The sequence below is a fragment of the Dermacentor albipictus genome, chromosome 5 (genome assembly GCF_038994185.2).
Source record: "Dermacentor albipictus isolate Rhodes 1998 colony chromosome 5, USDA_Dalb.pri_finalv2, whole genome shotgun sequence".
Taxonomy (NCBI): Eukaryota; Metazoa; Arthropoda; class Arachnida; order Ixodida; family Ixodidae; genus Dermacentor; species Dermacentor albipictus.
In genome coordinates this window covers 33,124,403-33,144,628 of record NC_091825.1, presented here as the reverse complement: position 1 = coordinate 33,144,628, position 20,226 = coordinate 33,124,403, and the positions used below count along the sequence as shown (strand labels likewise).

General features: G+C 48.7%; 1 protein-coding gene across 1 annotated transcript in view; it reads right to left on the bottom strand.

The window, feature by feature from the left end:
- The window catches only part of LOC135908081 (beta-hexosaminidase subunit beta-like), a 126,059-nt gene extending 114,610 nt beyond the window's left edge, over window positions 1–11,449 (bottom strand). The window contains exons 1-2 of the mRNA XM_065439827.1: window positions 11,252–11,449; window positions 6,031–6,283 (exon numbers count right to left, since the gene is read on the bottom strand). Of these exons, the coding sequence (XP_065295899.1) occupies window positions 6,031–6,283; window positions 11,252–11,295 (297 nt within the window). The 5' untranslated portion in view covers window positions 11,296–11,449. The remainder of the gene's footprint in view (window positions 1–6,030; window positions 6,284–11,251) is intronic.
- Window positions 11,450–20,226: the final 8,777 nt, after the last annotated feature.

Below are 20,226 nucleotides of genomic sequence, written 5' to 3'. Positions count from 1 at the left end.
TAGGCTGGGTGAGCGCCCGTCTCCTCCCCTAGCTCGGCCGTAGCTATGCATGACGCGGCAGAGCTCATACGCCCGCCGCGCCATGCCCGCGCACCATATGCTGGAAGTAATCTGCGTTGGATGCATACGGTGGTCGAGCCGAGATGGCTGCAGGCTTGATGTACTGGAGGCCACGTAATCTTATATTTCTGAGACGTGAAGCGAGAGGCCGCAAAGAGCGTTCGCTACCCACTGCCGGCGCTCTTAATCGCGCCACCATTGTGACCGCAAGTGTTCGCGATCATCGAGTGAGGCATGTTAATGTTAACCTGTGCTTGCGTGACACTATGCGTGTTAATTTAACTGGTAGAGAAGCTTTTACTGTAATTTATATTGTCGACTAAACTACGAGACCCACTTCATGTATTTGTCTAATGTTCTCCTATAGCGCCTCGCGTATCGGGCGAAACTGCGCCTTTTTTTTTCAACTGCAAAGCTTTCTGAGAGAGCCGTATTGTGTTCTTTTTGTATTGCTGCGTGCAAGTCAAAGCCGGATTACATTTTTTTTCCTCTTGACCGTCTGTAGTATATAGCACAGTCTCTGACAAACATCAGGTAAATCCATATACAGACAGACCATTGACATCTGTAGTGGTGACGCTGTCGGTGCTTTGAATCTTTCAATTTGTATGGGCTATGCTGCTACGACGCAGCACATGGTGTGTCGCGCTGTGCATGGCGCCCGAATTATCTTTCAATGCGCATGCGTGACTCGGGGAAGGGTGAAAAATAATTGCAGGGTGTTTTGCGTAAATTATGTTGCTAAAATAAACGAGCGCTCAAGGTGGATTCTAGCCGCCACCGTAGACGCAGCCATTGTGTGTTTTCTGTATCAGGCAGAGAATTCCCCTGTTCCAGGAGCGGGAAACACGCTGCAACCCTCCCTGAAACGCTGATTTGTGCAGATGACGGCCGGTACTAACAGAAGTTATGCTTGCGCCATCGTGGCAGCAGCTCGCATCCCGATAAGCACAGGCAAATTTGCAGCTTTTCTTAAAAACAAGGCATTTAACTGTGGCAAGTGTTATACTAAACGAAGGCGACGCCGAAATGCGATCGTTCTGAAAGATGTGTACAACAACAGCGCAAAATCTTTTTATGCGAAGCATATTACTAGAGCTCAACCCAGCCCCTCAGGCGCGGCGGTGTCGCCTTCAATACCACGTGACACCATGACGTCACGACAGAGGAGAAACGGGGCTCCAACTCGCGCCGTTGCTCGCGGCGTCGCCTTCAAGGCTGTCCACGTGACACCATGACGTCACGACAGGGGAGAAACGGGGCTCCAACTCGCGCCGTCGCTCGCGGCGTCGCGGCAGTATATAAGCAGCTGCGCTTGCCTCTGCTAGACACTCACGAGGTGAGATGCCTCCTGGAGACAGAGCTGCTCGTTGGAATGAGAAGCGAAAGTTGCGGCGTGCTACAGGCTGTTTCTAGGTGGCTTTGCTACGGCGCAGCGACTACGCGCCCCGCATCGGACGCGGTGAGCGTCGAGCAACGCAGCGTTCGGCGCAACAACGAAATGTGCGCCTGAGCAAGCGCCGCACGCCTGAGCCGACACCTTAACACGACACGAGCTCCTTAACGCTGTCGCGTTAAAATAAAGGCTAGTATGCTTCGCATCCTGGGCTTAACCTTAGCTAAGCCACAGCCATTTTTTTCGGACACGCACAGCGTGTTCGAAAAAGATTTCATGTCCCTGCATGCACACGAGCGTTCCTGTTGAGCTGCTCTGTATGTCCGCTGGTCTGAGCGGTGCTTCCGAGGTGTGACGGCGTCGCGCGGTTTCCGAGCTGCGACGCCGTCACTAACGGCGCTCCTCATCAGGTCAGCATTGTGAGGCGCCTGGTAGCTGCCAGAGTACTGTTCCTTCTGTCCAGCGGCAGTAGCCTTGCGTGCAGCGCTCGCCAAGATGTCTGACCCTCGTATAGTAAGAACACCACCCGAGGAGTTTGAGCGCAACCTGCTTGATAATGCTGCACCTTGATGAAACTGTCAACGCTTCGCTCTTCGGGAGAAACTGCCAACTTTTAAGGCGAAAGCCTTTCTATGCTCATGGTGAAGTTTGTGCCAGCAGACCTGACCGCCGAACTTTCCGCCGAAGCGTCATCACGCCACATGAAGACAGATTAAAGACAGCTTAAAGAATGAAAAATTATTAATAGTGACAGTTGGTGAACGAAAACGTGATGCTAGAGATGGGTAGAAGTTAATAATGACTAATAATGACTACTAATGACTTGCAATGACTACTAATGATGAATGACTCCGAAATTACCAATATGTCTAACGATGGCTTGTAATGCCCACAATTCATTAGAAATGACTAGATATGTCTAGCAATAAGCAATAATGACTAAAATGACTACTTATGACGTTTAATGACTACGAAATGACCAATATGTCTAACGACGGCTTGTAATGACCACAATTGATTACAAATGACTCAATATGCTTACTAGTGAGCAGTAATGACCAATAATGACTGAAATGGCTTGTAATGACTACTAATGACTACGAAATGATCGATATCTCTAACGACGAATTGTAACGACTACAATGGATTGGAAATAACTAAATATGCTTAGCAATGACCAGTAATGAATAATAATGACTGAAATTACTTGTAATGACTACTAATAACTTTGACCATGTCTAACGAAGGCTTGTAATGACCACATATGATGACAAATGACTAAATAAGCTTAGTAGTAAGCAGTTATGACTAAAGAAAGAAGAGAAAGAGGAGAGGCAAAGAGAAAGAGGTGAATGATAAGATAACGGAGAGTAGGCCTTCGCCGTTCACCTCTTAAGAGAGAGCTTAAGAGACCCTGTAATATTTTTTCTATACCGCACCGAATGGGCGCATTCTGACAGTAACCTTAGTATCTTTGGTGCTGCAATTAAGGTCATAAAAAGGTTGACAATCACTTAAGTATCCACACTGTGGCATAAAGTTTGTAAACATCGATAAGGTGCCTCAGAAAGGCTGGCCATCGTTTCGATAGGAACGCCTATCTTCGTCAAAGGCGGCCTCGGCATGTTAGTTTTGAAGACTTAGCGCAGTGACGTCACGTGCGTTTGTTGTCTGTGGATTATGGGTTTTAACGTGCCAAAACCACTTTATGATTATGAGGCACGCCGTAGTGGAGGACTCCGGAAATTCAGACTACCTGGGGTTCTTTAACGTGCACCTAAATCTAAGTACACGGGCGTTTTCGCATTTCGCCCCCATCGAAATGCGGCCGCCGCGGCCGGGATTCGATCTCGCGACCTCGTGCTCAGCAGCCCAACACCATAGCCACTGAGCAACCACGGCGGGTTGTTGTCGGTGGCGCTTGGCTATCAAGGGAGAGACTTCAGAGGTAATTAGCGCTGTCGCCTGACGACTGTGAGCGTCATTCCCAAGACGAGGGGACAAGAGCAGGAGAGTGGGAAGGCGGGGAGAAAAGAAAAGTATAGAGAAAAGGGAGGGGGGACACCAAGCGGGAAAAAAGGAGAAAGAACAACAAGAAAGAGAAGGGGGCATGGGAGGGCGTTGGGGGAAGCGAGAGGTTAGGGAGCATTCAGGGGTGTCGTTGGCGGCATGGTTTTGTGGCATTAGGAGAGCCGGTCAGGCGGTCAGTGCGCAAGTAACACAAAAAAACACCCAAAAAAAGACCCCCTCCAAAAAAAAACATGAGTTGAAAAAGTGACTTGAGTGGCATAGCAGCAATGCGTCGAGCAATTTTGAAGTAGTTAATATGGCGACAAGGAGTCTGCGGCGGGGTAACTGGAAGGCAGCGGCATAGTCTTTGAAGGGGCGATAGCCCCCGTAGCTCAACGTAGGTGTCGTTACGGCGGTATACGGAAATGGCGATACCCTGTGTGTCTGAGGCGCAGAAAAAGGTATACTGACGTCTGGGACTTCGGAATATGCTGGTTAGGGTGTGTCAAAATACATATAATAAAAAACTGAAAAAAACAAGAAATGAGAGGGGGGGGGACCGAAACCGGAATAACAAATAGTAGGGTCACGTGCGCAGAAGCGGGTGGCGGCAGGTGTACATGGGAAAAGGACGTCGTACAGTTGATGTAAACGTAAAAACATGAAAGAGTATAATAAATTCAGTAGTAGGCAGGAAAGAATTTTTGAAATGGAGGAATAGGCGAGGTTAAGAATTAAGCTTATCTGGTGGCATAATGTGTTTTGTGTCTTGGTTGACGATATGAAAATTTCAGATTTAAGTTGCCGCTTTTAAAGATTCTAAGTTGCCACATGTCAAAATAATCCCCGCTGGGTCTAGCCAATTTAACTTGTGTATGAGGTATAATTCCGTATATTTCCTTTCGCGAGATGAACGGAAATTTGTTTGTAGTATATAGAACCTTGCTTTGTCAAATATATGACCATGTTCATTAAAGTGGCTGGCTACTGCTTTAAATAAATTGTGTTTTGTCTCCGTGCGGTGACCGTTGAGTCTTGTATGAATTTATTGTCCAGTCTCATCTATGTATTGTTTGCTATAAGCGGCACATTCTACGCAGTAGACTACGTTGCTTAATGTGCAGGTGAAAGCCGAAGTTACCTTGTGTGCGTAATTCGACGCTGTACTTTTTACTGTAGTAGTAGATTGAATGTGTTTGCATGTAGAGCACCTGGGGCGGCCACAGGGACCGGTTCCCAACTTCGTCTTCATTCTTAGTTTGGCATGCACAAGAATATCTTTAATGTTAGTGTTGCGTCTGTAGGCTACTCTGGGCGGGTCGGGAAAAATCTTATCAAGTTTCTGGTTGCTGGTGAGAACTGGGTAGTATTTCCTGAGAATGTTATTCGCGTTTGGGAGTGCGTTTGAGAATTTAGTAGTAGGAAGAGGCGCTGTTGTTCTTGTGATCCTCGGGTGGGGCTTGATGACCTCCGTTCGATCAAGTTTGGTTGCAGCGGTGTAGGCTTCTTGAGGGTCACTGTTTGGGTGGTTCCTGTTTGATAGGGTTTCTTCAAAGTGATCGAGTCTGTCTATGTAGTCTTGATTTTCAACGCAAATGCGATGTATTCGCGTGGCTTAATTGGCCTTTAAAGATCCCTTGTTTGCAATGTCTGGGATGGTGGCTCGTATATTCTAGGTACTGTTGTTTGTCGAAAGGTTTACTATAGAGCGTTGTCTTTAGCGCCCCATTGTCAATGTATATTGTTCTGTCCAGAAAGTTTATGCAGTCAGTTGAGGATTCTGATGTGAATTTTATTGTTGGATGAAAAGAGTTTAGAAATGCTATCTAGACTGTCTTGATCATGTCCCCACATTATGATTATGTCGTCTATGTATCGTAGTTATGTGGGAGGCTTGTATACATACGTAATTTGAATGCAAAATCATAATGACTTCTCTAAGTTATCATCGTACAATAAAGATCTACCTTAATTCAACTTGCTCGCATATGTACCAAACTTAATTCACCGTAATCCACTTTAATCCACCTTAATCCATATTATTCTACTTATTTGCACCTTGATTCACATTAATCCACCTTAATTCAATTTTCTGAGTGTGCGAAGGCGGTTTTTTTAGAGGAGTGCGCGTAATGGCATCCCTACAACGCCATGGCTGTTCACCGTGGGATTCCGCAGCGTGCCGCAGCAGATCCAACGCCTGGAACATCAGATCATCACTTGGTCACGCGGCTTTTGGTACCATCGGATGATGAAAACGGACGGCGGATTTTTTCGCTTCACGGGGCATATAAGACATTCGCCTTAATAACTGGCGCTTCTTAAAGTTAACTGAATGGGTGACAAGGCAAGGGATCGAGAAAGCAGTACGGATGGTAGTGAATTCAGTGGAGTAAGCAGATTTGCAATATTTTCTAAGACAGAAATAGTTCGCCGGCGCAATAAAATGACAACCGGGAGAGACCTAAGAGATGCGTTCATCCTGGAGCAAACAGCAGTCGTCTGACGTTGATAACAAGGATGCTATGCTAATCATTGGGAACCATAAACAAACGTACACGCACCATGAGATTCCTGCGCGTGGCTAGGAGTGCCAAGAAGAAGGCGGCCAGTATGAGCATGGCTTTCCAGACGTCCCTGGCATATCGCCTGGGGAGGCAGCGCTGCAGCAAGTGAGGCGGGCGCTGGACGAGATTAATGGCGGCGGTCACCAGGTACAGCAGGGGACGGCAGCGTACAGACGCTGATCGGCAGTCCGCCTTCGGCATTCTGCGCACCAGTGGTTGGTCGGAAGGGCAGCCAGGTACGTTGAGCGAGCTGCGTTCAAAATCAGATTGTGAGATTCACATCGTGAAGCTAGCCAGTGGATGGGGTACGTCATATGGGAGGGCATAATTAATGCATTAATCGGGATCACTTCCAAGTATCAGCTAACCCCAAATTCGACTTCTTGAAGTGCATTGGCACACCCATCGAAAACCCATAGCCGCGAGCAGAAATCAAACCAGCGACCTCGTGCTCAGCACGCTGCCCGTATATATTTTGGGAAGCACGCTGTCTAAAATACAGAAGCCGGTCCGTCGAGTGGGCCCATGAAATCGAAAGGCAGATCCGCTGAAGCGAGGCGCTGAAGTTGTCTTGGTGGGTAGTTGAATATCGGTTGCTAGGAACGAGCAGTTGGTGGCATCCGGCACCGGCAGAAACGCGCCACGTGGCCAGCAATTATGCAAACAAATCGGCCAGTTGTCTAGCGTGCTCCGTGGGTTTTGCACGGGGGGATACTGTGGCACTATCTGGGCGGGAGACGATGACGTCCACGTTGATGCATGAAACGTGGCACGGGTCAGCGTTGCGAGCATCATGGCGGCCTGCGCATAGATGAGTGCTGCAGCAATAGGAGTGTTGTGAAAGGCAGGGGCAATGGACTCAGCGACTTGGTCCTGGATGGCATGCTGAAGCATGGGCGTCAACGAAGAGTGGGATTTCTCGTGCATCCGAGGCACCAATGAAAGTTGGCGGGCCACCTCTTTGCAAACAACTGTTTATTCTGCCCCGTCAGCGAAGTCCTCGGCGGCAACCATCAAGCCAGAGAGAAAGCCTACCAGTTAATTGCTCGTGGGGAGCCACTGCTTGCGCAAATCATCATAGCTCTTGCAGAGGTTCACTACATTAGACACAGTGCAGTGGTTCTTTTCCAACAGCAACTGAAAGGCATCTTAGTGAACCCTCTTTACAATATGCCCATCTTGTCGCGTTCTACCGTTGTTGCATCGACACGCTTGCAGGGATTGATGGCGTGCTCGAAGTCTCAGCGCTCTGCGGCGCTAGTTCCGCAAACGTTGCTAGGCGCGAAGCTTCTGAGATCCAAGCCGTTCAAACAGCTCTGCGAAGTCAGTCTTGAACGCCGTCAGGGTTGATAGGTCGGGTTCGTGATTGCAGTATCACAAGTTCGCAACGTCGTTTAGATAGAATTTGGCGTGGTTCAGTTTGGTCGCACCGTCCCACTTGTTGTGGTTGCTTACCCTTTCATAGAAGGCGAGCCAGTCCTCCACGCCATCGTCTCTGATACCCGTGAAAATGGCACACACCTACTGGCACATACCCAGTGACCCAAGTTGGCAGCAAAGACGTTCAGTGGAGACTAGCACAGGCCGACTGGTGCATACCCAGTGCTCCATCGGCCTCAGAGTTTCTTGGAGCAGTGGTACGCACCCAGTCCCTCACCTACAGTGATCCATGTCGGCATGAAATAGGCTCGTTGAAGAGCGGCACGTATACGCCCACACTGCTGCATGTGCACTGACCCATGTTCGTCCAACCGTTAGTTTGGAACCCTATTTCCTCATTACAGCAGTCCGATGCGCCAGTCATCCGACCACGGACTCGTAATGATATCGCGAAGAAAAATACGGCGGACAGCGTGAAAGCATACAGAACGAGCGCTGTCCTGTCTTTCACCCCGTCCATCGTTTCTTTTTTTTTCCTGCTCTTACCATTATGAATGCTACCAACTTGCCCACCTTTCTACTTTAAAGAGCCCCTTACCAGGACTGGCCATTTTGAGCTGACAAGCGCAAAGCATACGATGCGCGCTAACGAGCGTGTCTGAGAAGTATTACATCGCTACGCGCCGCGAAAAGGTCTGACATTTCATACCGAACGCCGTCTGTCCTACTTGCGGCCGCCGTGCTCCAAGTCGGACGCTGACGTAGTCGCATCCCTGCTCTACGTAGTCGTGTGCGCAGTGTGACGTTGCTCGTGGTGACACGTGACTTCGAGAATTATTGAAGGCAACATCTGTTATTTGTGTGATCTGTTGCTTGAATTGACGAATTGAAGTTTAGAGAAATAATAAAACACACAAACGGAATGTCTACGTGTTTTTTTTCTTTTACTTCGCACCGAAGCAAGAGAGATGTGCTTCCGCTTCATCTACTTGTTCACACGGTCGTGCGGTCACGTGCGCGGGTACCGAAACTATGTCATATTCTACCGTGTTCCGGCGCCTTCATCATGCTCTGCGATCCGCTTGTTCTGCCTCAGTATTCTTGTAGCACTGAATTGTACCGACCCGCCGCGGTTGCTCAGTGGCTATGGTGTTAGGCTGCTGCGCACGAGGTCGCGGGATCGAATCCCGGCCACGGCGGCCGCATTTCGATGGGGGCGAAATGCGAAAACACCCGTGTACTTAGATTTAGGTGCACGTTAAAGAACCCCAGGTGGTCGAAATTTCCGGAGTCCTCCACTACGGCGTGCCTCATAATCAGAAAGTGGTTTTGGCACGTAAAACCCCATAATTGAATTGATTGAATTGTACCGCTCTGCATGTGTCCTTGCGCACAGCACGCAAAATCGTGCGCTGGGCGAAACGAGACAGTCACAAGAGGTCGCGCGCAACACCGTCAGCGTCGTCAGCGAAAATGCGCAGCGCCACAAAAGAAAAAGTAAGAAAAAAATGTAAAGGCGGGGCCCATGACGCATGCGTTACGCGATCCTCGAGGTCCGCTATGGGAAAACGCAGGGAAGGAATTTCGCTTGCGGAGGCAAGACGGGACGAGTGGAGAGCGCGTCTCGCTTGGCAGAGGAGCCCACCTACTGCAAACATAGGTTCGCGGCATTAAAGGGACCCTGAAACGCTCTTGACGATTTTCTACAAACGTACTGAGTCATTAGAGTAGGTCCTTCTGATCATTAATTGACACATCTAAGTGCTCTGCGTAAAGCGTGTAATTTATTAAAAGGTTTTAAAAATGCACATCGCTGCCGATCGCAGCGCACTTCTCGGCGGAATTTTAAGCCGCCCCTACCCATATGACCGAAATCACCCATATTACGTCAGTGGGGCGAGCTATCCGATTGGCTGATTAGGGCGCGTGATCGATAATTTTTCCAACTTTATGGTAAACAAATGATCTTCGTAATAGTTGGAATGTTAGTTAATTTGTTTTTATGAAAAGAAAGTAACATAAAGCGAATGCACAAGAACAATTTTTCAGTACACTTAAGCACTTCCGGCACAGAGCAAGTGTCGTCTGCTTGTGTTACAACGTACTCCATTTTGACAAGAGCTCTGCGGTCAGAGTCGGTCTCAGTCTTTTCGCGAGCACTATGATTCGACTTTGTTGCCTTGTGGACTGCAAACGTAGCGACTGGCAATATGTCAAGCTGCGACATCGTGTCCCTCTGCAAGGCAGCGTACGAGCGAACTGGCTGCTGCGCATCGGGCTGCCGCTATCCGATCGGCGCCAGGACTCCCGCGTTTGTGGCCGTCACTTTACACCGGAAGATTACTAACGCAATAGCGTTTCGCGAGTCCGGTATTAGGGCAAACGCAAGCGCAAGGGGACAGGGTCTGGCCGCTTGACTGTGCCGTAACGGGATGAGCCATGAGATGAGCAGAAGGGAAAATGTGAATGCCTGCACGGTGCAGCCACCTGGTGGCATGGAGCTCAACCATACGCAGTAGCAGCAACGAAGCGTATTCTTTGCTGCTGGTACGTATTTCTCGCAGGAGTGTAATCATCAACACGTTGTTTTTATCAATGTTTAAAATGTTTAACATTTGGTTAGAGCAATATTAGCGCTTTGTTTGGCCGGTTCAGCGCTGCGCCAACAAGTGTCTGGACCGTGCAGACCGATCAGGCCGCTCACGTACGTCTACGCCAAAGTTCCTTCATCAGCTTCAGTTTATGCCTCCAGTCATTCGCCGAAATGACCAGCTTGCCTGTGGTTACCGGAATACGATACACGTTCGGAGCTATGACAGAATGCTCGCAACGCACGCTGCTTCGATAGCTCTCGCTTGGGGTCGACGGCCAAGCGGCTAGCGGAGAGGTTTCGCGCGGGCGAGGGCGGGCTCCAAACAACCGGAAGTGGACGATGTGACGTCGCATCGTGACGCAGGACCAGTAAAGGCGGAGCTTAGCCCCGCTCGCTCGGCGAACGAGTTGAGGAGGAAAAGCATGGCTGGGGAGGAGGGTAACTTCCAATCGCTTGTAGCTCCATTAATACGTAACGCTTCACTTAAATTGTGGTGCGAATGTTCTATTTAAGCTGTACCCTACGCGTCTACAAAATTTGTCCGAACCGTTTCAGGGGCCCTTTAAATATTTGTATATCGGCTACTAGTGAGCCGATTTGAAAAGTTTTTGCGGCAGAACGCTTCTTGGAGGACACCTAGCAACTGCAGCGTATAACCGAAATTTGCTATGGGGCCTGGTGAGGGGCCCATTAAGACCACGAACTACCCAGTGACCCAGGTAGGCGGAAAACTGGGTAGATATAAGCACACATACGAATATACAAACATACATAGATAACCACCGCAGGGTTTGTAGAGTACCGAAAGAATGCTAACGCATTAAAAAAATGCTGGATGGTGATTCATACCCCAGTTGATGCGGACGTGGGCCTTCGCAGGAGACTAGGAATTGAGAATGTGGTGCGTGAATCATGTAAGTCTTTCCCAGAGGCCCGCAGCGTCTCAAACAGCGTCGCCGTCTTTAACCTGATGTCATCTTATCAACGACAGAGTCTCGAAGCGCTGGGTGTCATGAGAGGGAAGAGAGAACGCTGCCCTTACCACCGGCACCACCGCACGGCGGTATTACACGGTGGCAGTACTCCCTTACCGCAGCCAGCCAATGAGCACACTGTATTGAGGATACTGAACCAGGCAGGATAATAATGACGGCAAAGCGCTCTCCTGTTGACTCTACCCGTGGCTGGCTGCATACCCAGGCACTTCAGCCACTGAACTAGCGAAGGAACAGATGCTGTCCTCACCGGTAGGAAATGAGCTGCAACCATGATGAGCTTCGGTCGTCCATGCGCCGTCCTAGATTGCTCCTGCCAGCTGCGAGGTGGAGGTATACGAACGACTGTACCGTTCCCAGAGTCAGGAACGCTACAAACAAGCACTCGGGGGGGATCGACGCGGCAGGAATCAACGGCTCTGCTTCGCGTGCGAAAAACGAGGTCGAATGCGCGTGGCGTGCGCAGCTGCTCCACGTCTTCCTTGTTTTCTACATTTACAGCATCGTTATTAATCCGAAAGCGTTATGTGCCCCTTTACGGAAAATTTTCTCAGGGAGGTTGCTGTAAAGAAAGCAAATAATGCCTTTCAAGAGAAAATTCCCTAAATTTCGCTCTGGGTGGGAATAGAACGTGGGCATCCGGGGTGCGAGATGAATGCCATGGCGGCTCCATGATTCTAGTTAACTAAAAATTAGGAGGACGCTTAAGCTTCGCCTTTAAAAGTGGAACGCGATAACCTTCAAAGATCCCCGATTGTTCTGCGCGCTTCCCGGCCACTGCAGCTTACGTAACCGTAATGTTTACCGGGAAACGCTGGCGGTGAACGCTATGAACGAAGGCGAGCTTTCTGGTAGAAATGCGGCCGCTTGCCTGCGCTGATTATTGTTTCCCACTCTTAATATTTAAGTCTGAGAAGATCTAACATAAAAGGTGAGTGCTGCCGGTGTTTTTTTTTCTTCTTTATAATATTTGTTTGCGGGCTGTTCTCAAAATTCTGAGGAATAACTTTGTAAAGAATGAAAGACAAGGTATGAGCAACTTTGGTGATAGAAGCGTGGTTGGGTATGCGTGGTTCGAGATGATTTTTCGCTAAAGGATGGTCGACGCTGGACGGGGGACGCCGACACCGGATGTTCTGCGACACGCGGCTTTTAACGGTATCGCGCTAATAAAGGTGCGCCTAGTGAGTGCGTCATTGCACACGTCACGTACAAAGGTGTGGCCTAGTGGGTACGTCATTTTGTACACCACTACGTAGCAAATGGGGAGGAGGTGGCGCTACGCCATGATTGTGTAAAATAAGTGTATAAAATAAAAAGCATTATTGCCCAATTGAAAACCGCTGCGCGGTTCTTCCAGTTGTGAAGTCCTCGTGGGCAAGCCAGCGCGTCGTGAAGCTTGGCGCGTTTTGATTTGCCCTCACCTAGGCGCAGTTACAACGCAGCCGGAGAAAGGAAGGAAACGTTATTTTTCAAAAATAAAAGTAGGCATTCGTGCCTTAGTCCAAGGCTCCACTGGCGCGAGCGGCTCGCTGAGCTTACTACAGGAGAGCCACTTGGCTCTCCTTTCCCAGCTCGTCGGCAAGCCATGCCTCCTACTGCCTATTTAACATGAACGGATGTGCATTTGTACCCCTTGCACGCGCAGCCGAGAGCTTGCGCGTACAAGGGGTGCACATTAATGGAACATTTCGCCAGAGGGACTATAATGCTATCACATTCCCAAACGTGACCAGTCTTAAGTGTCACTGCCGAATTTTACTTCGTCGTTAGATTTTGACTCAAGAACTGCGCGTTTTGCTCTTAATCCTAAGCTGTACCGGAAGTCAATTTTTCGTTCCTTTGTAGTTATGAGCGCATCTGTACAAACAGTCTCTGTACGCGTGTGTATACATGCGCACATTTCGCATGTATGTTGTGTGCATCCACATTTTCTGTATCCTCCTAAGACTCTTGGTACATTAAAACTATCACTAGTACGATACTGGCGTACGCTTCCAGTGGGATCGCTTGAGCGACATGAATAGCTTTGTAATAAATTGCCCTATAGACACAGACACCATGCACAGCATACGGAAAATTACTTGTATTTATTAATTGAATTAAAGAAATGATAAGTTATTGCAATAGAAAGTGCATGAATAAAGGATTGGCCGCTGGTGGGGCACGAACTGACGTCTTCGCAGTGTGCGTGCGATGCTCTTACCAATTGAGCCATCACTGGGCCCTTTTCCCATCTGCTTTCCTGTTTATTAATATTTATCTGCTTGTATCAAACATGTGCGTGTTAGCCAGTGCCACCACCAACGGCCTTGGCGGTGGATGTGGGACGTCCTTTCTGCCGCAGGCGTCACGTGCACGTGATGTTTTCGAGTGCAGGCAGCTGATTAATAAACCCACACGTTCTACTTGAAGGCATCAATGCTGCCGAATTCGAGACCTCGTTATGTAATGGATGATGAGAAAGCAAACCGAGGTCCCGACCTTTATTAGTGAGAACTGACCGCAGGTGGGCCACGACTGCACTTTCGGCAAATTGTTTTTTTTTTCATCCACTTTCATTTGCATTCATTTATCATTTATTTACTTCAATTATTAATTACAAGTAATTCCCCTATGCTGTCCTTGGTGTCTTTGTTTGTTGGCTTCTTATGACATGACTAATAAAATTCTGGCGCTCGGTTTCCTTTCTCCTCGTCGTAAAAGATTGAACACGTACGCTAAAAAAAATTCAATTGTTTTGGAATGTATGGTGAAGCATATTTATACAGCGTCGACTCTCGCTTCAACGAAAAATACTTCTCGAGGCACCGTTTCACAAACTCGGGCTACCATTGACTTCCCAAATTATCTTTTCTGTCATGGCTTCAGCTATGAGCCTTAGCTACAGACATGGTCGCCTTGCCATATGCGATTTTATCGGCAACACACAAAAAAGATTAGTCCGATGACGTAATATTATACTCATCACTTATTGCAAAATTTCGTGTTGATTTCACCCCCCTCTAATCCATACGACTGCTCTTCGATTTCTATTCTTAACATTTATATTACCCTTTATTTCATCGTGTAATATTATTTTACTGTAATTGTACCACCCGCTTCCTTGCCCGTTTCTGCAAGTGGGTATGTGCCATGTGAAGGAAATCATCATCGTCATTTTAACAGCGACGGACTTGAGCAGTGTGGCTGTCAAGAGTTCTCGCCGTTATCATTAACAATTCAGTTTTTTCTTTGCTTTCTGGATCCAGGTTGTCCAAACAAAGAAGTGCGGTTATTTACTCAATTTTAGCACGCATTAACAAGTACGATCCAACTAGCCGAGCAACAAGAATAGCGACACATCATATTAGTTGCAGTCTTCTGCAACTCCAAAGACGCTGTACCATGGCTCAGTTCTTGCCGTCAGCTGACCGGGAAATTCAGGCGTCATTGTGTCGTCACAGACGAACAAAATCTCTGGTGTTCGAGTGAATAAAGTTTATTAATGCGAATGCATTATATGCCCCATGAGGGGAAAAACCAGGCGCCCGGCAGGCGTTAACATCCGATAGTACCGAAACCCACGTGTCCAAGTGATGACGTCACGTTACCGGCGCTGAACCTGCAGCGACTCGGACTGCGGTGAACAGGTGAACAGCCACGGTGTCGGACGGACACCGTGGCCCGCACCCACAAAGATTGACTTTGTCCAACTCGAAAATGGAGTCGACCCACGTTCAAAGCCGATCTGGCCCACTCCTAAAATTTTGGTGGCCGACCCCCCCAAAACTGCCTTCTCGCAATTCCAAAATTGCGGTGACGCACGTTCAAAACCCACCTGGCCCATTCCCAAAACTGAGTTCACCCGCCCCCCGAAATTTGGGTGGCCCACTCCCAAAATTGAATTTGCCGAATTCGAAAAATGCCTTGACCCACGTTGAAAACCAACCTTACCTACTCATAAAAGGGACTTCTTTTTCATTATTTGTATCCTCAAGACCGAGATGTTACAGAAAGGAGTGGGTAAAAAAATATACACAAGTAAATAACAAAGCAGCAAAAAGTGGTTAGTTAATGCAGCAAAATTGATTAGTTAATTGTATCCGGGAGGGATGATGCCTGATATGGCCGAGCGAAACCTTGAATTGCCCTTGATTGCAACAACTGGGCCGGGAAGGTGGTTCGATTCCTGAGATTTCCTGGGAACAAATCATTCGTGACAGCTTCCGGAGTGGCATTGAATTATTCCAACCTTATGGATATGGACAATGCGAGGGGAAATGTGGGTAGGATATGATATAAGGGTATCGTGCAGGTAAGAATTGTGAAAACAAACTTTATGTATTAAAGCAAGGCGAAAGCACTTACATCGGGCTGAGAGCAGAGAATTAACAAGGAATTTTCCATGGAAGTTACGCTAGACGTGCGGTTGCAATTGCTATAACTGAAACGCGCGGCATCGTTTTCTATTATTTCGAGTGACTGAATGAGGGTTTCGAGGTGTGCGTCCCAGATGGATGAGGCTTACTCCATTTAACCCCTATTAGGTGTTTCGTATAAGATTAGCTTTAATAAGGTAGGAGCCTAAGAAAAATTGCGGCTAATATTTGCGTGGCCTCCCAAAAGTTACCTTTCCCAATTCGAAAATTGAAGTCGGCTACGTTCAAAGCCGACCTGGCGCATTCCCACAATTGACGTGACCCACCCCGAAGTTTGGTTGGCCCACCCTGAAAATTGACTTTGCCCAATTCGAGCACATGCCTAAGGCTCGCGACGCAGCTCGGCCTCCTCCTTACATAATCTGTCGAGGGATAAAATACATGAATGACTGCACTGCCATTGCCAAAGATGCTGCAAACAAATTCTTGAACGCTACGCACTGTCAAGACAATTAAAGTATGTATTTTCTATAAAAGAATATACTCGTATGTCCCTAAATTGCGCCCAAAATAACTGATATCAATGCTTCCACGTTTCTTTCTTTATTTCATAAGTAGCAAAAATATCACACGAACTTGTGAAATATATCAGTTCTAAACCAGCAAAGCATGCTTTCCTGCAGTGCATGCCGCTGATTTGAATAAAGTAGAAGCAATGAAATGAACAAATTCAGGACAAATAGTTTAATTAAACTTTGTCATTCAAGAACTTTGTTTACATTTCTGTGCATATGCAATGTCCAGGGAAAAATCTCAATGACAGTGTCCTTTGTTCCAATGTATTGCACAGGAGCAGCTGTCACCAGTCGTGTATAGTGAGTAATTGCACCGAAATGATAGCCTCAACACAGAGAATATATAGAAAGCAGGAGTTGTGCAAAATATATTAGGGCGAGGCAAATGAAACTAAGCCAATGCGAATATATGACAAACGTGGAACTTTAGTTAAAAGTAGCCTCCATGAGAATTCATACATTTGTCCCAATGACTAACTAATCGCGTGATTCCCGTTTCATAGAACTCCTTGGGTCACCGCTTCAAAAAGTCTCTAACTGACTCGTTCACGTCATCATCCGACACGAATCAGGTTCCTTTGAGCTGTTTATTCAATTGCCCCAATATGTGGAAGTCCCATGGCAACAGGTCTGGGCTGTATGGCGGACGTTGCAGCGTTTCCCAGTTGAACTTTGCCAGTTTTGTGTTAACCCCATCAGCGACATAAGGACGGGCCTTCTCGTGAAGCAAGATGACCCCATTCGTGAAATTTCTGTCACTTGCTCTTGATTGGGACACGCAGCTAATACGATGTTTCACAATACCGGAAACGATTGATAGCCTCTCCAGGTTTAGCAAGTTCGATCAGTAATGGCCCCTGACGATCGAAAAACAAGTAAACAGCTTTCCGGTGGAAATGACGGCTTTTGCTTTCATTGGGGGGTGGTGAATTTGAATGTTCACACTGTAAGCTTTGCCATCGTGTTTCAGGCTCGTAGTAGTGGCACCATGATTTGTCGCCGGTCACAACTGCAGACAAGGAGTCGTGACCCTCATACCGGATCGGATGAGTCAAGGCACCGCCGAACCGCTCCGTCCTCCGGGCGGTGGTTCAAAACGTTGGGCATCCATTGCGCACACAAGAGCCGATTACCGAGATGTTCATGCATTATGGCCTGAACAGAACCGTGACATGCTCACACGCTCTGCCAGTTTATTGATGCTTATCCTCCGTTCTTGTCTAATCAACTCATCAACCTTTGCAAATGTGTTGGCGGTGATTGCAATGGTGGGTGAGATTGCGTGGTGGCTTTGGCCCAGCCTTGGATCATCTTTGCAACTTTCACGTCCTTTTTGAACCGTTTGCTCCAAAGCTTCACAGTGGCCAATGAAGTACAATGTTCAACGTAAAATGCAGCCATACGGCTACTAATTTCTTTTTAGGAAATACCTTCAGCTGTGAAAAGCCTCACCACACCACTCTGTTCAATTTTTTAGCGTCCATTATGTTACGGAATCATGCTCAACCCAGTCATGAGAGTATTGAAGAACATTTATCATCCCACCTGCCTGTTACATTAGCAAATTAGAGATGCCTGTGCACTACACGCATGCCTCGCAGATAATGAACCGAACCATTAGTTCGCGGGGTAGGTTGGCTGACGGTCTTTTGAGTCGCCCTCATGCGTGAGAAATGCGCAGATACAATAGAATATACAAATGCGAGGATACAGCTTGATAAAGGGCAAAAGGGTCTCACTGGAAACAATGTTCCCTGAACGTATCCACAATACCTCGCAACAAGAAAATTGAATATACGTATAAGTCTCCAATAAATCTTGGTATCTAAACAAAAGTCAGTGTATATAATGCGTCAAATAAGGCAAGTAAACGTGTAGCGAAATCACAGATTCACTTATCACAGTAACCTAAGGCCCGCCCACCTCCCTCCACTCCCCTGATAATCACGCATGACGGCAGGTGGCGCGCTTCGTCCCCGCTTTTCTCTCTTACGCACACAAGACTGAGTCACCATCGTCGGCTCACCCATGCCGCGATCAACCCACTACGCTTTCCCTCGCCTCGCGTCTCATTGCACTAGCTTCGGGATCGGCCCACGCATTGGGAGTGCTTAACGCTTGCATCACCTCAGCTGCGGGTCGGTCCGGCATTGCACAATTCTCGGGTACGGCCTACGTATGCGAAGTGCTTAACACCTGATTCACCACCGCCGCGGGTCGGCCCGGTATTGTACCAACTTCGGGATTGGTCCACGTATTGGAAGTGCTTAATACCTGCTTCTCCTCCGCCGTGGGTCGGCCTGGTATTGTACCAACTTAGGGATCGGCCCACGTATTGGAAATGCTTAACTTCTGCCTCACCTCCACCGCTGGTGGGCCGGAATTGCACAATCTTTAGGATAGGCCCACGTATCGGGGGCGCTTAACACCTGCTACAACCCCGCCGCGGGTCGGCTCGGCACTGCACAATCTTCGGGATCGGTCCACGTATGGGGAGTGCTTAACGCCTGCATCACCCTCCACCGCGGATCGGTGCGGGATTGCACCAACTTCGTTATCTGCTCACGTATTGGGAGTGCTTGATACCTGCTTCACCTCCGCCGCGTGTCGCCACGGCGGTGCACAATCTTCAGGGTCAGCCTATGTATGGGGACGGCTTAACCCCTTCTTCACCTACACGGCGAGTCGGCCCGGCATTGCAGAATCTTCGGGTTCAGCCCACGTATAGGGAGTGCTTACAGCCTGCATCACCTCCGCCGTGGGTCGGCGCGGTATTTCACCAACTTCAGGATCGGCCCACGTATTTGGAGTGCTTAATACCTGCTTCTTCACAGCCGCGGGTCCGCCCGGCATCGCACAATCTACGAGATAAGCCTATGTATGTAGGAGTACTTAACGTCTTCTTCACCTCCGCTGCGGTTCGGCCCGGAATTGCAGAATCTTCAGGATCATCCCACGTATGGGGAGTGCTTAACGGCTGCATCACGACCGCCGCGGGTCGGCCCGGTATTGCACTCGCTTCGGAATCGGCCCACGTATTGCGAATGTTTAAAGGGGCCGTGAACCACCCCTCGCGCTAACGCTGCTGTGAACATCCCAGCCAAGTTCTGCTATCGTACGCAGTCCGTGGAGCTCGCAAGCGGAGCGCGAAGTCACCTTTTTCTCAAATGCTCTTGCCTCAAAAACTCTATGATCCTCGCTCTATTCTGCGTGCTTTATTTCGTCATAAAGCACAGTCCAATACGCAGCTGCTATTGGTCGCTGCGCTCGGCTACACTATGGCCGCCGCGAGGTGCCGCGACGAGTCCAGTGGCTAAGCGTACTGCGGCTCTATGAGGACAGCCGCGTTTGGCTTACGTTTAGCGCGGCATAGGCACCAAATCGAAAATTTGAACGGCGCGCCACTGTGACGTCTGCACCGTAACCTTCGCCGTGCAAGGTATTGGAAGAGGAAGGGGAGCACAGCTGAGGCCGTGTATGATTGCCGATAACTCCGCTTCTGCTGAAGACATTGAAGTACTTTTGGGGGCAAACTGGTACTGAAATAGCCTATCTTCACTTCAAATGCCTTTCTCCATTTCGATAAAAGTGGTTTATGGCCCCTTTAACGCCTGCTTCACCTCCGTTGCGGGTCGGCCCGGCATGGCACAATCTTCGGGATCGGCCCACGTATGGGAAGTGCTTAACGGATACTTCTCCTTTGCCGTGGGTCAGCCCGGTATTACAGAATCTTCGGAATCGGCCCACGTGTTGGGAGTGCATAACGCCTGCTTCACCTCCGCTGCGGGTCGGCCCGGTATTGCACCAACTTCGGGATCGGCCTCTGGTATTGGGAGTGTCAAACGCCTGCTTCACCTCCGCCGCGGGTCGGCCCGGAATTGCATAATTTTCGGGATCGGTCCACGTATATGGGGAGTGCTTTATGCCTGCTTCACCTCCGCCGCGGGTCGGCCCGGCATTGCACCATCTTCGGGATCGGCCCACGTTTCGGGAGCGTTTAACACCTGCTTCCCCTCCGCCACGGGTCGGCCCGGCGTCGCACTGTCTTCGGGATCAGTCCACGTATGAAAAAAATGTTTATGTATGTCCACGGAGACTAGATTCACTAGTACCTAGCCATAAACAGCCTCGCTGTAAAATTGCTGCCTCTGCGTCACCACAATGCACTCTGGAGCTCGGTAGCCATTGCCACAATGCCCTGGCTGTCGACACAATGCCCTCTGGCGGGTTGAATTACACGTGAGGACACGCAAAATCATTGCAGGAGCTACGCCGCTTACTCTTGTACT